This window comes from Phyllostomus discolor, chromosome 8 (assembly GCF_004126475.2).
Source record: "Phyllostomus discolor isolate MPI-MPIP mPhyDis1 chromosome 8, mPhyDis1.pri.v3, whole genome shotgun sequence".
Classification (NCBI taxonomy): Eukaryota; Metazoa; Chordata; class Mammalia; order Chiroptera; family Phyllostomidae; genus Phyllostomus; species Phyllostomus discolor.
In genome coordinates this window covers 48761684-48778560 of record NC_040910.2, presented here as the reverse complement: position 1 = coordinate 48778560, position 16877 = coordinate 48761684, and the positions used below count along the sequence as shown (strand labels likewise).

General features: G+C 60.6%; 1 protein-coding gene across 15 annotated transcripts; it reads right to left on the bottom strand.

Annotated features, from left to right (window-relative positions):
• Positions 1-114: 114 nt before the first annotated feature.
• SSBP4 (single stranded DNA binding protein 4) lies at positions 115-16267 on the bottom strand. Of its 15 annotated transcripts, none has more exons than XM_036032571.1 (18): positions 16159-16267; positions 7348-7420; positions 6951-7012; positions 6779-6863; positions 3669-3758; positions 3162-3227; positions 2893-2952; positions 2736-2805; positions 2507-2574; positions 2365-2432; positions 2052-2097; positions 1920-1955; positions 1774-1828; positions 1618-1688; positions 1447-1540; positions 1057-1085; positions 750-973; positions 115-496 (listed from the first exon to the last, which is right to left on the bottom strand). In XM_036032571.1, exons 1-17 carry the CDS (start codon positions 16263-16265, stop codon positions 764-766), a joined length of 1290 nt encoding a protein of 429 aa, XP_035888464.1. In that variant the 5' UTR covers positions 16266-16267; the 3' UTR covers positions 115-496; positions 750-763. The 15 variants fall into 15 exon arrangements, with proteins under 15 accessions (XP_035888464.1, XP_035888469.1, XP_035888465.1 ...); XM_036032576.1 differs by having other exon boundaries at positions 866-973; XM_036032572.1 differs by having other exon boundaries at positions 1447-1525.
• Between the last annotated feature and the right edge of the window lie 610 nt (positions 16268-16877).

Here is a 16877-nt window from a genome sequence, read left to right as displayed (position 1 = left end):
CAGGGACCTTCCAGAACCCCCAGGGCCTCTGCCTAACCCAGCCCTGAAGGTGGGGCTAAGACCCCAGGGTGGAGGGTGTGGCTACAACCCAAGTTAAGCAATCTTGAGACCAGATACCAAAAACCAAAACAAGTTACATTTATTGATGGGGCCTACCCCTTGCCCTCCAGAGGAAGGGAAATCCCAAAGGAGTCCCCCAGGACAAAAAGAACTGGAGTGAGGGTGGGGGTTGGGCCCACACGGGAAAGAGCATCTCTGAGGTCCTTGCGTTTTTGTGTTTTTAATAAAATGAGAGTCCTTCGTGGGGGTGGCCTCCCAGCCTCCAAGCCTTGACCAGGAGTCCAGCTGCCCAAGGTGTGACCTTATACCCTCCCCCTGCAGACCACCTGAGCCACTGGCCCTTGGCCCCCGGCAGGGGCGCTGGGCAGAGGACGAGGCCAGCAGTGGGCAAGGGGCTACTGCCCTGTCACACGCTCATGGTCATCCCAGGCGAGTACTGCGGAGAGACGAGGGGGTGGCGCGCGGGGGCGGGCTCAGCTCCGGCCTAGGCTGGGACCCACCCCCCCGGGAGAATGGACAAATGGACCAGTGGGGCATATGTGGAGTGGCTGGGGGCGGGTATGGAAGAAGTTAAGGAGTTGAGGCAGTCCTGGGGCAAGGGTCACTGGGTAGGAACAGGGTAAGGGCGTGACACCAGGGCAGGAGTGGGGAGGAAGAGAAGGGGAAGGATGCCGCGGCTGCCCCCCCACCTGGCCCGCCGCAGTCATGGTCTTGCTCTGGCCCCCCGGCCGCCCCGCCGGGGCCTGCCCGCCAGGCCCCTCCGGCCCGACGCCGCCGCGGGGGGAGAGTCGACGCAGTCGCTTACGCTTTCGCTCGGGAACGGGTGCAGGAAAGTCCCGGTGGCCGCCATCTCGCCGTCATCCCGCGGGGTGCCCGGGGCGGTGCTCAGGCCGGCCACTGCGCCGGGGGAGCTCTGGGGGCAGCCGCAGTCAGCGCGAGACTTCGGTCCTGCCCTCCCGCCCTACACCCCAGCCCTGCCTGAGCGAAGCTTCTCACCTTCGGCAACCCGTCCATGTCGCCCGAGCCTGTGGACGACGGACACATGGTGTCACGCAGCTCAGATGCACCTGCTCTGGGGTCCTCCGCAAACATACCCTCCCCACACACACACCATGGCTGCACCCACCCCCTCTGCCTGGCCTGCCCTGGGGTCCAGGGAGGAGGCCTGAAGGGGTACCAATGCTGGCAGCCAGGCTTCCCGGAGGTTTAGTTATCGGACCCCATCCCCAGCACAGCCCAGGTCACTAAGTCACCCACAGAAGCTCAGGGCACAACCCTGATGCCCCTACAGGGAACACAGGTTCAAGGGCAGTGGAGGGGGGCCTCAGTGGTAGCTTGAGGCTAGCAAAGCAGCCCCTGAGGGGTGGGTCCCGGCCGCCCACTCACCCAGGGATCCGTTCACATGGTGAGGTTCCAGCGCACTCATGGCTGCCATAGGGCCCTCCGGACTGGGGCCCAATGGGAACTGCGGGCAGAAGGGCTGGGTGGGACTCGGGCCACCCCCCCCCTGCTGAGCCACCACCTCCAGCCGCCCCTACCCTACAGCTCCCCACTTACATTAGCCCTGCCAGCACCCGGCCCGATGGGGTTCATGATAGTGTACATGTTCTCGCTGGAGTTGGTGGAGTCTGGGGAAGATGACACATGAAGGCCTAGGTTTGGGGGGCCTCCCTCAAACACACCCCTCTCCACACTGAACCCAGACCCTAGTACCTCCAGGACTGGGCATGATGGGTGTTCCAGGGGGCCCACCGCCTCCTGGGGGTCCCTGCATGCAGAGATAGGCAAAACATTAGAAAGGCCCCGCCTGCCGCCCTGTTCCCCCCACCATCACATTGCCAAGTGCCAGCCCCACTCACTGTGTAGCTGCCAGGGGAGGAGGCAGAATAGGGGATCTAGGGAGAGGGGCAGCAGTAAGCAGTTGGCATTGGCGGACTGTACCCTCCACACCCCTAGCCCAACCCACCCCCCAATCCCATTCCCCAACTCACCGAGTTGCCACTGGGGCTGGCCCACGGGCCGCGCACTCCTGGGCCCCTTTTAAAAGATGGTGGGTAGAACCTGGGGCTGGGCCAGGCAGCACACCACCCTCCCAACCCTGCCCCCTAGGCCCCCAAAACAGCAGATGTTGGCTGTGTGGTAACCACTTGGACACCTCAACCCATCACTCACTGGCCTTTGGGCCTCAGTTTCCCCAACCAACAGTGGAATAAATAATATCCTGTGCTGTTGTGCTGATCCAGCCCCAAGAAGCTGGATGGTGGCCACTGGGGGCATACTCTGAGGGTCCCTTAGGGGCCTTACATGTTCATTGTGGGCAGGCCTGGGCCAGCGAGGGAGTTGGGTGGGGGCCGCATGCCACTTCCGTAGCTCTGTGAGGGGGAAAGGGCCCTGAGTGCAGGCCAAGAGGGTGGAGCCCCTGAAGCCCCCTGGGTCTACCCCTTACCTGGGACCCAACACCGGCCATGCCCCGTGGAGGAGTCACCCTCTGCATTGGGCCCATGTTTGGATGCCCTGGGGTGGGGGCAGAAGGAAGGTGGCTCAGGTCAGGACCACTCCCCAGTGCAGACTCGCGCCTGGGGGGACGGTTGTACAGTGAGGCAGCAGGGAGGGGACACTTAGAGCTGGGGTCCTGATGAGTCATGGAGGACACCAGCTGGAGCTTCTCTACTCACCCTGAGCACGTGGGGAGGGGTCCATGGTGCTAGGAAGGAGGGGCTGGGAACCAGGGAGGCCCACAGGAGGCTGCAGAGTGGGCATTGAAGATTGAGTGTGGGTGTCCCCACCCTGGCCCAGCTCCTGCCACCCCTCCATCTGTCTTCCCTCTCTCACCTGACTCGGCATCCGCAGGGTGGGCCGGGGGCCCCCTGGGAACCGCGGTGACATGAAGGGCTGGAAGAGGTGGGCCAGGGGTCAGCACCTCTCCCCCACCCACTCACCCGCCTCCCCAAGCTACCTGGTTCCTGCTGTGCCCAGGCCCAGAACCTGGCTTGCCCCCTCCTTCAGGCCCAGCCAGCAGACCACAGCAGCTGGCTCCTGGTGTGTGCGAGCGCAGAGGGGTGCGTGTGTAGGCAAAGGGGCAGGTTGTCACAGGTCCTTACCTGAATGTGAGGCCCCATCATTGGGGTGTTGAGGTTGTGGGGGGGTGGCTGGGAGCCAGGGGGACCCTAAGACAGAACCAGATGGGTTTGGAAGAGCTGGGTCACCTGAAGCTCACTGTTTCCTGAGGCCCTGCTGAATCTGGTCAAGGGAGGGGAAGAGGAGGGGCTGCCATGGAGGCAACAGGGTGGGCCACTCACCAAGCAGCAGGACTGGGGGTATCCCCTATAGGAGGGGTCATGGGCAGGACCCATGGCTGAGAGAGCCACACTCCATGGGCCCAGGCGCCCTGGCATGCTCACCCCACCCTCTCCTGCACTAGGGCCCAGATCCCGTAGCCCCTCCTTTGCCAGCACCACCAAGGCTCGCATGTGCATCCCACCACATCCACAACCCTCCCCTGCAACTCCAGCCTGCCTGGCTCCAGCCTCTCCCAGCGTGGGGCCCACACCTGTCTCTCTGACACACGTGCACCCAAGGTCAGGGAAGGGCCCCAGCCCTGGCTGTACCTGGAAGAAGCCAGGCGCCATGGGGCCTGCTGCCATTGCATCGCTGGGGGCTATGCTCCCCATCACAGGACTGGGGGCAGCCGCAGCACTCTGCAGGATGCATGACACACAAGTGTTTGGTCAGGCCACTTCTGCCCCAGTGTTCCCTCCTCTCAGCAAGCAGCCAGTCCCACAGAACAGGGAGCCCTAGCCACCTGACCCTCTGTCCACCCATGGGAGAGTGGGTCCTCTGGGTGACAGAGCAGCTGCCCCTGTTCCCACACCAGTTTAGGAACCCTAACAGATCCACATTTGCTGGGTGGCCTTGCAGGGGCCCTGCCTCCTCGCCGCACCTGAGAACCTGGAGGTAGTCAGGGCCCAGCCAGGCTGAGCCCACAGCCCACAGCCCACAAAGAAGGCCAGGGATCCAAAGGTCTCAATCCCCAGAATCCCGAGCCCGAGGATTGTGGGGGGTCTAAAAATGTCAACCGCGTGAGACTGGCATACACACGGTCGTCCCACACGGGCTGATTTCTTTCCATCCAAATCCAACTTCCATTGGGCAGGGCACCGTCCCCCACCCCAGGCCTTTCCCAACACACCCTGTGTCCTCCTGGCTAGCAAGGCAGCTTAGCTAGACCCTCAGCTCTACCCAAAATGTCGTGCCAAAGAAACAGACAAAAGATCAACAGCTTCGAGATGAATCTCCCTTCCCAGGCTCCTCCTCAGAGCTGCTGTGCAGACCACTCCCCCAGCCCCTCTGGTAGGAGCTGGAGGAAGAAGGGTACAGTACCCAGGCCCCCAACCCTTGTCAGATGGAGAAGGGGAGAAGGCCAGGTGCTACAGGGGCATTATCATGTGGGCCAAGGGCAGAGATACAGGGGACAGGCTGACAAGTCACTTGCTCTGGTCAGTTGCAAGTCCCAGGCTTGTCAGCCTTTGGGGCCCACAGAGCAGTGGGGAGGAGGGATGGAGGGCTAGTCTACAGGGCAGAGGGGACACATCGAAGAATAAGGAAAGGCACCGAGTAGAGAGCGCTTTTTCTGGGGGCCCCCACTCCTTTCTGTCAGTATCACCCCCAACCCCTCTCCCACCAGGCCCCAAGAGGAAGGGGATGGTGCATCTCCATTAGAACCAGCACCGGGTGCTCAGGAATCTGTGGAACTGCAACCACTCGGGCTCAGAGGGGTTAAACACTAGCCCAGTCACACAACACTTCCTGCCCGGCAGGAGGGGGAGCCTGGCACCCTTCCTGCTCCTTCTCAAAGGTCTGCCTCTAAAGGACTCCCGCCCAGGCCCTAAGCTGGGGGTACTGGTGGGAGCCTCCCCACGTCAACAGTGGCTGAGAACACTCCCAGAACCCAGCACAAGTCACCTGAAAGCCCAAGGGGCCCCTGGGGTGGCGGGAACAAAGCTTTCAGCCCCTGGGCCCCCCTGCGTCCATCTCACCTCGGTGCAAACACACAGCCCTATGGCTTGTCACAGCTCCTCTGGCAGGCCTGCCTCAGGGGTTGGGGCGGGGGGGCCCTCCCGGCCTTGGGTCTGTCCACACCCCCACTGCCTACTGCACAGGGAGGGGGCAGCCCCCTTCACAGCCATAGCAAGCACCCGAGTGGTTTCTGGGCTGGGAGGGGAGGGTGGTGGTGGGGAAAGCTGTGAGCAGACCTCAGGACCACAAGGTATGGGGGTGAGATGGGGACAGATTGGGCACCCCTTACCCCTGCGGCTCCCAGACTCTAGGCCCTTAAGGGTTAATGCACAACCGGCCCACCCTCCCTTTCAGGAGGCTTGGGCTGGACCCCCCACGTCAATCATCCTCCCAAAGGCAACCAGCCCACACTGCCATGACAACAGACTAAGGCGTGCTGGCTGGTGTTTCTTGGAGATGCCTGGAGGAGGGAGGTGGAGCCCCCTGGGAGGGTGGGCAAGGTGGCCCCAGCCACAGCAGAGGCTGCAGGGTCCCGACACCCTGTGCACCCCCAACCCCCACTGCTGTGCCTGCTCCCCCAGGTGCCCTGCTGCCATGGTAACTGGTGCACACCAGGAAGCACTGTTCACACAGATGTGGAGCCCCCTCCAGAAGCTTAGACCCAGGTGGGGCCCTGGGTGCTGACAGGCTGTGAGGGTAACAGCCCTAGGGACACTGGAGAGGCACAAGGAGGGACACAACTTCAGACACCCCTGGGCCCAAAGTCCAGTGGGACCTGGACACAGGGAAACAGATGCACAGAAGGGTCTGATGGGGATTACCAGCAGGGTCCCCAGTCTCCATGCACGCATGCACAGCATGCATGGGGTGACTACAGGGATGTGGTAAACCCCTGCCCCTCATGGCTGCACCTCGGCCCTGAAGAGGCCTGCACCCAGGTGCCATTGCGAAGAGAGGTGGAGGCGGCTGCGCCCTGGGAGGCCTGAGGCAAAGAGGTGAGTGAGCGAGTGCACCAGCTGGAGGAAGTGGGTGCAGAGGGAGGAAGGGGTGGAAATGGAGAAATCGTCTGGAGCTGTACCTCCCCAGAAGCTGGCTGGGGCACTGCCTGCCCCTGGGACCCACAGCCTAGGGCCCCTGAGCCCTCTCTGGCCTGCCGTGGACCTCTCCACAGGCCAGGGCAAAGAAGGTAAGGGCAGGGGACTGCCTTCTGCACCCCCATGACAAAAATGCCACCCATCCCCTCAAGTCACCCCCCAGACTCCTCTCCAAACAGGCCTCTGATGCCATACACCCCATCAACCAAGAGGGAAACTGAGGCCAAAGTGGCAGTCAGCAACCCCAGTCACATAGTAAGGTCAGGAAGCATCCCAGGTGCTGTCAGCTCAACCCCAAAACCCAGCAGGGCTCCTACCTAGGGAGGCTCAGAGAGGCTGGGGTGGCAGGGGACAGGCGGCGGTAGAAGCAGGAGCTGCAGTGTGTCTACCCCAGAATGGGGGTCAAGTGAAGGGGAGGGGGGGCTGGCTGCAGAAAGAGGTGGGGGCTGCGGTGCAGTGGGATGAGCCTCCCTGTGAGTGACCCTGGGCCCAGTGGAGGGCACTGGGATGCCAGCACCCAGCCCGCCTGAGACAAGCATAGGCCACACAGCTCCCCCGCCCCAGGCCCCGCCACCTTGCCCACACCGGGTTCCTGGGGCAGGACTCACGTAGTCCTGGAAGGCCTTGGCCTCGCTGGAGTGCTCACATGCCTCTCTGCGGTCAGGTGCTGCACAGTACAAGTCCCAGAACACGCTGTGGGTGGCAGGGGGAAATGATGGTTTCCCCACGTACCCCTCACCCAGCCCCTCCGCAGCCTGCCCACACCAGCCCCGCACGCACCACCACCAGGAATGCAGGAACCCTGGGGGTTCCCCCAGCGTGATGTTCTTCTCCCATCGGATCTGCACAGGAGAAGGAAGGCAGGTGAGGAGCCACTGCCCAGTCTGCTGGACACCCCCCACCCCACGACCCACCTCAGGCAGGGAACATGGGGGAGGGAACCAGCAGATCAAAGCAAGGCAGCCGGGAGAGGACAGCTGGGTAAGCACGAGGGCAGAGTAGCAAACGTCAGATCCCCAGAGAGAAAGACGCCTGTACGCCAGCCGAGGGCCCCAACCCACCCCAGCCCTCCGTTCCAAGGGCCTTCAGAGGGGCCACCTGGCACCACCACTGCAGCCCCGACAGAAACCAGGAGGAGAGGACCTGGGGTGGGAGTGGAGGGGCTGGGCCAGCTTACCTCGGACAGAAAGGTCTGGGCCGACTTCTGGGCGCCGATGTGCAGCAGGTACTCGTACACGTACAGCGCCAGCCTGTGGGGGGCGGGAGGGGCTCAGGCTCTCAGGAGGCCTGGGGTGGAGTTGGCCTCCAGCCCCTCCTCAAGGATCCCTGGAGGGGGTGTCTCAGGCCAGGCACCTGCCTTCAGTTGGGCCAGTGGAGATGAAGGGCAGGGGGCCCACAGTGAGCCCTGATAGCTCCCACCCCCAGCCTCACTCACTGTCCACCGATGGTCCCCAAACACCCCATCTCCCCCACTCCTCCCAGGAGATGGCCTCCTCCCTAGTTGCTCGCCGGGACAACTCCTACATACCCACCAACACACCCTGCCTTCGGCCCCTCCTGCACGCAACACTGCCAGCAGTCCCCAACTCCCCGTTTCCAAGCCAGACTCTGGTGAGCTCAACACCCCTCACCGACTCAGTCCTAGCCCTGTCCTGCTGATGCCAAGACCCCAGAGCAGCCTTGGCCCTGGGGAGGTCTTCTGCCTGGAGAAGGGCTCCTAGGCATCACACCTGCTTGTGCACTGCATGAGCTCTCCCAGAGGGCATCCTGGGCCCTGGGCCCAGTGCCGGCACCTTACTCTCCCCCAGTCCTGCCTGCTGAGGAAGGAAACCGCCCTCCTCACCTTCCTGAGGCCTTCCTCCTCCAGGTGTCCCTGGGGCCCATCCTCTTCCTGGGGATCAGGGCCTGCCAAATCTCTGTGCCAGCCCCCAGGGTGAGTCTGGGGCAGTGTGGGTGAGGGAGGGGAGATGGGGCCAGCAGTTCTGCTTGGCTGCCAAACACCCACAGTGTCTGGTATGCCCCCCACACAAATTTAGCAGCTGCCCACCCCCAAACACATGGGCCACTTGTCAACCAGCAGCGCCCTCTGTGGGACACACAGGGAGGTCCACCCGTCCCCACAGCCACCCAGGCCCCTCCATCGTCTGCCTCCCCTCTCCCATCTGTCTTCCACACCAGCTGGCAGCGAGATGAGATCCAGCCCTCTCGCCAGTCCCCAGCCCTGCCCCCGCCCCACTGACACTGGCCCCTCTGGGACCCCAGGATCCCCCTACTGCCCAGCCAGGACCCAGGTGGGCTTGGGGGGTTCTGGATCAAGGCTGGGGTCTCCCCAAGGGCAGGATTGGGGCTGTGTCTCAGACTTAGCTAGCCGTTCTCCCCTGGCTGACAGCCCCACCCAAAATGGAGCCTGCTTTGTCTCATCCTCCTGCTCTCTCTCAGGCCAGCCAGGGTCCTCAATCCTCACACCCCAGCTTCCCTGGCATCAGATGCTCCTGCCAGGTCCTGCCCTCTGTCCTGGCCCTCACCCTCTGCACCCCCCAAGTCTGCTCTTACCCTGGGCCCTCATCCTTCCTTCACCCATCTGCCCATTCTTTCACTCATTCACTCAACCAGCATTAGCCCAGTACCTCCTTGTGCAGGAACACGACAGATCCCCATCCCCCTGAAGGCTACCTGCTCGTGAGGAGGAACAGTGGAACGACGATACAAGAAGGTAAGTTCCATGGTGAGTTGGAAGGCAGTGTGTGCTATGGAGGATGAGGGGGAGGGGACGTTGGGGGTCCCAGGTGACAGCCATCCCAGGGTGAGGTGTTTCTACAGCACATACTGCATCATGTGACATGAGGTGGCCACTCAAGGGACAGGGATGAGGCACAGACGTGTAGGACTCATGATGATCACACAACTCCAAGTATGTGAGTCCCCCAAGATTGGCCAGTCCTTACCACATCATCACACCCCTCTTGGCTGCACCTCCAGCTCAGGCCCCCCCCCCAGATTCTGATGTGGTACCCCCAGCAGTCCTCCAGCGTCTGACCCTCTCCAGCCCAGTGGCCTTCCTGGCCCCCTGGCCTCCAGGCTCACCTGTCTAACTCACTCCTGAGATACCTCCCCCAGAGGCTTCCCAAGCCTTCGCAAGTGGCCTGCATCCCCAGATCCATATCCATTGCTGAAGGAATGGACATGAAAAGCCCAGAACTGCTCACTACCCCACCCTCCAGGCAAAGAGAGAAGCTCAGGGGTCCGGCCAGCCCCCTGCCCACTTTGAGGGTCTGTGCAGAGAGCAGGAAGGACTGGGGGTATGAGACACCTGGAGACAGGTAGCAAGATGGAGTTGGCAGTTCAGGAGAGCGGAAGGGCACGGGCTGCACTCTGGCCACACACCCCACCCCTCAGGGCAGGAGGCTCTCCTAGGGGTCCGTAAACCTCCTAAAGAAGTGGCCCTTGGTCCCCCACATCCACCAAGGGCTCCATGCTCCCACCAGGTCCTTCTCTGTCTCCCCTGGCCCTGGACCTTCCAGGGGTGGCATCCGACCCAGGCCACAGGTCCAGCAGCCCAGCCCTGCCTCCTCTTGGCCCCCTCAGCCCAGGCCTCTCCTCTCCTCTCTCCAGGCAGCCTGCCTCCTGCTCTGAGGGCATCTTCACACAACTGCCCACAGGGTGCTCCAGCACGGCCTTCCCAAACTTGGGGTCCACTATCCACCTGGTGTCTAAAGGCCCAACCTCAATCTGCCCCTCCACAACTGCCTTCCACCCCTACCCCCCCTCCTGCCCCCACCGTGTGGTCCAAACTGGGTGACCGGGCATTGACTCACAGAGGGGCGGGACATGCTGTCCCCCAAGACTGAGATCACCACACTTATTGAATTTAAGGTAAAACCTTAAAGAAAAAGCTCTCTCCTGCTGTCTCCACCACACAGCTGGTCCAGCCACCATCTCTCTTACCTGAATTTTGACAAGGCCTCTCCAGTGGCTGCTCTCTCTCAGCCCCGGAGTCTACACACATCCCCACAGCACTCCTTGCTACACCCTCCAGTGCCCCCCGCCACCGGCCACACTCCATGCCAGGGCCTCTGCACAGGCTGTTCCCCCACCAAGGGCACTTCCATGTAGAGACCTGCAGGGCTCCAATGTCACCTGTCAGAGGCTTCCCTGTTACACTTAACCCCTGCCCTGCCCAATTTCTCCTCGTCATCTTATTCCCACTTGGCACAAGTCTCTGTTCGCTGCCTGCAGCCCCTCGAAACGTAGCTGGGAGGGCAGGGACTTGGTCTCGTTCCCCTTCCTGTGGAGTTCACAAGGGCACCCCGGGCCCCTGGTCACCTGGACCACCTCTCTTGAGCGTTAGGAGAACCAACCCAGGTGGTCATCAGCGAGCCCTGGGGAAGGTCAGCACTTGCTGGTTTGATGTTAAGGATTTGTGGTTTCATCCCAAGAGTGAAGAGAAGCCAGAGAAGATTCTTAATTTTGATGACTTCTGTTACATGTTGGTACTTAAATTTTTGCCAGGATGGAGTCTTGAGGAGGAATTCTGGGCTGTTTCTCTTGTTTTGCGTGCAAAGTTTTGAAGCCAGGACATATGGCGGGTGGTTTTGGGGTCTCCAGGGAGGACTTGCCGCTGCTGACCACCCGGGCCCTGAGCTGGGCCACGGAGGAGGGCAGGGCTCTGGAGCCTGCTCCTGGTAAAACAAGCGACCTGCAGAATGGAGAGCCTGCCCATTGGAGGGGCTCTGGCTGCAAAAAGGCAGATGGGTGGCAGGGAGCATGGGTGGCTCCAGGGAGACCCTCCTCCCAGAAGGAACAGTGACGTGCAGGATATGGGGTGCCTGGCCCTGGGGTGCTCATGGGGAGAAGGGCACATGGGCTGTGCAGGGACGTGGTGACCATGGTTTGTCAGAGCCTTGTGAACTAAAATGCAGCACTACCACCATAATTATCAAGAATTACCATAATTATCAGGAATTATGGTAACGGGTGCTCCTGGCCCAGTGCCCTCCTTTCTCTTAAAGCCCCTGGAGGCACAAGCTGGGGCAGGGTGTGGGGGGGGGTGCAGGGAAGCAGCCTTGTGTCACTCCCTCACCACACACAATCCACCAGCCAGTTCCCACTGATGCCCCACAGAGGGACTCTCCAGCCCACACATTTCCTCCCTCCTCTCGGCCACCCTCAAGGCCAGGCCTTCAGCCATCTCTTGCCAAGGTGTGGCCCCCTCCTCACCAGTCTCCTGGGAGCCTCTGCTGATTACAGATTTTCTCCCGCTCAGTGGCCAGTAATGACCCCCAACACACAAATGTCACCCCTGCCTTCCCTTCCTCCCATTTTCTCCCCAGGCCTCTTCTCGAGCCCTTTCCCGGAGGCTTCCCCTGTCCACCAGTTCTGCTCAGCCTCCAGGACTCAGCTCTGGGTTCCTTCCTCAAGAATCTCTTACCAGTGCCCTCACCAACAAGGATGCCCATGGCCACAACTGGAAGCAGGGACAGACACACAGGTGACTCTCTCAACTACTGGGCTAATCAATGAACTCTCTCCATGGCTATGTGCCATCTCAAAACCAATCCCAGGAGAAAAACTTGAGGTGCTCAGTAACACCAAACTCGGATTGCCATTTACAGACCTGTTCGAAACCCACTTCACAGCACATGAAGTGCCCGAGGAGAAACACACAACACAGCAGACGTTTAGAGCTCTTCCCCTCAATTCACAAAGGCAGAGCCTCTGAGGCAGAAGTGGAGTCATGCAAAGGGAATAAAGGGGCCTCCAACTGTCCCTGTCACCTTCATCCCTAAATTTAAAAGACCGGAAACCAACTAGCAAACGCAAGTGCTAGTTAGTTCTGGGTGGTAGTCACTCATGGGCTTCCCTGTGGACTGGAGTGTTCCCAGTTCAAGGAAGAGGCTGTGCCTCGATGCAGGCAGCACCCGAGGGCCCCAGCCTCCCTCTCGCCCTCCAGGCCACCCCATCACTGTACTCCCTACCGGGGCTGTCTAAGTTTTTGGCATCTCTGGCCCACACTGGAAGAAAAAGAGTTGTCTCGGGCCACACATTAAATACACTGTGATGTGTAATCACAAAAAATCTCAATATTTTAAGTACATTTACAATTTTGTGTTGGGCATTCATAGCCACCCTTCGGGGGCCGCAGGTCGGACACCCTGTGTAGATGTTGCTGTGCACCCCCAAGGGCAGAGACCAGAAGGCAGCATACCCCACAGGAGCTCTGTTTCTATACTTGATCTTAGCCAGAAAGCGGAGAAGCGATAGACAGGCGCTCTGTTTCTGCAGCAACCTGGCCCAGACCCAGGCCTGAGACAGGGAGTCGGAGGGGCTCAGGAGGAAGGAAAGCAAAACACAGTCCAGGAGAGGCAAGGACCTGAGCCATGCAGCTCCTTCACCCCACTTCACAGAGGAGGCAACCGAAGCCCAGAGACAGGAAGTGGCTCCGTGTGTGGCTGGCTGCCAGCGAGGGGTGCTGTGCCTGCAGCCTTTCACCCAGTCCTTGTGAGCACCCTGCAAGGCCCGCAGGCCACACTTCGGGAGGGGAAACAGAGCAGCCAGTCTACTCCTCTAGAGCTCTCCATGCCCAGAACCTGTGAGCCTGGTAGGTCACTTCTCCTCCAAGCCCTGACCCCCCTCTGGTGTTTTCCAAGCTTTCTTTAGTAGCAGAACCCCATCTCCAAACTAACACTCATCCAGGACCCTTTACGAGACATGGATGAGCACAGGATGGCTCGGGAAGACAGGGTACTAGAGAACAGGCCACACAGGGCATCTCTAGTCCCCACAGCAGGTGTTTCTGCATATCCCCCCACCCTCTGAGACCCTCTGCTGGGCAGGCTAGGGAGAGGGGGGATCATGAGAGAAGGGGCCAGGATTCGGATTATCCCCTTTCCAGCCCTCACCAAAAGCCAAGGCCAGGTTCAAAGAATCGTTTCTCTCCTGGGATGTCTGATGGGATCAGAACCCAACTCCCAAACCCACTACCCTCAGCTCAAATCTCTGACTCTCTCCCTTATTTTATCTCCATGCCCACACCTAAGCTGCCATCATCAACTATTACCCAGATCAGTGTACCCACCTCTCCCAGATTCCCAGCTCCACATGGGAGTGGGAGTGCACTCTCAGACACACAAGCTTCTCTTGCCCTCACAGAGCCCTCAGGGGTGGCTCTGCCCCCGCCCAGGGCACCAGCCCCAGCTCCTTTGCCAAGCCTGACCCCAGGGCCTTTGCACTTGCTGTGCCCTAGGCTGCCTACTCTTCCTCCAGGTCTTTGCACACCTGAAAGCCCTCACATATTTCACTACCAACCACTTTCCCACTTTGCTTTCTTCATAGAATATCTAGAGATCACCCCTCTGCTTGGCCTCCCATTTATTTGCCAAGTAACTCAACACCTGCCTCTCTGCTAGGATGTGGGATTCTTCAGCTCTGGGACCTGCCTTTCCCAACAACCACACTCCACCCCAGGCCCAGAAACCAGTGTAAGAGAATGACCGAGGACATGCCAAGACCCCCAGGGGTGGGGTGGCAAAGCCAGACATGCCCTGCTTCCAACCTGGGCAGAAGCCAGATGCCAGTTTCAAAAAGTCTTTGTGCAAGGGTACTTGAAAATGGAGCCCAACCGCATAACTGTGCAGATGGACAAGGAAGGCCTGAAAGGGCAGTTATCTGCCTACCATCTTCTGGCCAGAAGAATCTCTTCTCCAAAATGATCCCGAAGCTGGGTAGAGAATGGACACTTGTCCTTGTGGAAGGGAGGGGTCCCAATGTTAGCCCAAGCAGATGAGGCAGGACAAGAGAAGGCTGCAAGCAAGCCCACATCCAGGGCTCCTCTTTCTGCCCTGTCATACAAGTCCTCACTCCTGGCCTGGCCCTCAAGGAGTGTCATCATGGGACCTCTCAAGAGTGACCCAGCCTCCTCTCTGTTCTGGCAGCCTGTTTCCCATCAAGGCCACTGGAGGCTACTGGACTTCTTAGGATCTGGCGAATCGGCCACTGGCTATCAGCCATGGAAAGCCTTCCCTCCTGCAAGCACCTTTCCCTGGCACTTGAACAAAACTGCAGGCCACTGGGTACTCTTGCTGTGGGAAGGTCACAGCTCCCAGAACTTTGCAAGTCCTCCCCCTTCCTAAAAGATGGCACTGAGCTCTGACTGGTGTGGCTCAATTGGCTGGGTGTCCTCTCACAAAGCAAAAGGTCACCCATTTGGTTCCTGGTCAGGGCACATGCCTGGGTTGTGGGTTCAGTCCTGGCAGGGGCCGTGTACAGGAGGCAACATCCATATTTCTCTCTCACATCGATGTTTCTCTGCCTCTCTTTCTGCCTCCCTTCTCCTCTCTCTAAAAATAAATAAATAAAACCTTTTAAAAGAGAGAAAGATGGCACTGATACCACGTTTGCATTTCTCAGGAAAGGAAAATAAACCTTAGGAGAGGGGCATTCAACGTCGCAGAGCAGGTAAGTGGCAGTGCCACCTTCAGGCTGTGCCTCCCTGCCCCAGACCGAGCTTCCAGTTCTGCAGGCCACAGCCCCAAACTGCAGGATCTGGGAATTAGGTACTGTCCCTCCTACCAACAACCCAAGAGCACCTAGTACCCATGGCCTAGCGCCACGCCCAAAAGAGGAGGAGGCACTTCTGGACTCCATCACCTAGGGACCCCACCGCAGGACTGAGCCCTGTGGCCTCCCCAGGGGTCCCACCGAGCTTCCTAGAGAACAGGCGGCCTCCCTCCAGAAAGGCTAGTCTCACTTGCCCTGTAAACTTCTCTGGAGAATGAGGGAAACAACAAGGATCACGACCCCGCGCACGCACGTCTGCAACCTCACTCACTGAAGGCTCGACCGTCCGGCAGGTCTCGCGACCCTTAAGTCCCACTCCGGTCTCGCACGCCCCCTCAAATCTCGCGGCCTCGAGCCTCGCGCTTCCCCGCAAATTCCCCGATTCTCCAAGCGACTAGGATCTCTCATGTCCCTCGAGTGTCGTGCGCCCCCGGAAATCTCACGCTCCTTCAACTCTCAAGACCTCTCGGGTTTCACGTGACCCCTCAAATCTCGCGACCCCTGAAGCCCCTGACGCCCCTCGGGTCACCCGCGCCCCCTCAAGCCTCGCGCTCCTCGGGTCTCGCGTTCCCACCCAAGTCTCGCAGCCCCTCAAGAGCGCTTGGGCCCCGCACGCCTGACACATCGCGCCCACGTGCCCCTCGCGGTGCGCGCCGGCGTTGGGGCCCACGGAAGCCGCGCGGCCGCCGAGCTCCGCCCCCGGCCCCCGACTCACTTCTCACGGGCCTGACTGTCGGAGGGCACGGCCGAGCCCTTGCCGGCTTTGGCGTACATAATGCTCCGAGCCGCCGCCGCCGCTGGGTCCCCACACCTGTCAGGCGGCGCGGCTAGCCGCGCTCGTCGTCGCCATAGCTACCCCGCACCCCGGGCCTCACCGCCCCGAGCCCCGCGCGGGCGCCGCAGGCATCATCCGCGCGGGGGAGCTCCAACGGCGGCGCCGGCGGCGGCGGCAGCTCCAGCTTCAGCCGCGGGTTTATTTTCTTCCTCTCTTCCCACTGCGCGGGCTGTTCCGGGAAGCGCGCGCCCCCTCCTCCCGCCGCGCGCGCCGTTCTTAAAGGGGCGATGGCGGGCGCGCGGGTGGGTCCCGCGGCTGGACCCGTGGGCCGGGCACGCACGCGCAGGGCCCGCCTGTGCGTGTGGGGGGGGGGGGGAGTGGCCACATACACCGAGGCATGAGTGGGGACGGCCACCCGGGGACGCACAGCAGGACATGGCTGATCAAGACTGAACACACATTCCTCAGATAGGACCAGCCACCCAAGTTGCACACCCGAACACAGCCACACATTCAGCTACAGATAAAATCTCAGACCCAGGACATATACAGGTCCACACAGATCCTGGAATAACTACTGATAGTCTGGAAAGCTACTGACAGTCACACTGAATGTAGCTTTCATTTCAGCTACAGAGCTCCCCACACCCAGCTCACCTAGGAACACGCTGATACACATACAGAGGTGTATACACAGCCCCAACAGTGGCTGTCACAGAAGAGGAAGACAGCCCACCACCGCTAGCATAGGCACACAGCCGCATAGAGATTCACACTGGCACAGCTTCCAACAGCTGGGGAAAAGCCCATGGCAGCCACTCCCAGTCACCCTGGGGCACTCCATCGCAGCCACCGCAGGGCTCTGAACATGGACCTGGAGTCTCCCCGAGCCTATGGACACCCAGAGCCACACACATCCCACAACACAAAGACACACCACATAGACAAGAAGCCCCTAGAGTGCCCAGGCCAAACCCTGGGAGCCACCACGCACTGCTTCACATTCACATCCTGTGTCAACAATAGGTGCCTGGGTGACTGACTGGATCGCTCCGGCTAACTATGCCTCTCAGCCTCAGTGCCACTAACTGTAAATGGGGCTCAACCTACTTTTAACTGCCCTTCTGCAGGAAACAAGGGTGCATACTGTGGTGCCCCGTTCCCCCTCCTGGGGCCCTTCTGTTCCCAGGGGGTGTGCAGCAGAGGCAGAGGCAGAGGCAGAGGCAGACAGACAAGGACACGACACAGCAGGGCAGGGGTGCCTGGGCCTCGTGGAGACCTGTGTGCTAGGCTACCTGTGGGTCATGTTAGCAGACGTGTGTGGACTGGGGGAAATGGGGTGGACAGGGGAAGGTGGTCCAGTTGTGTTGACTCCA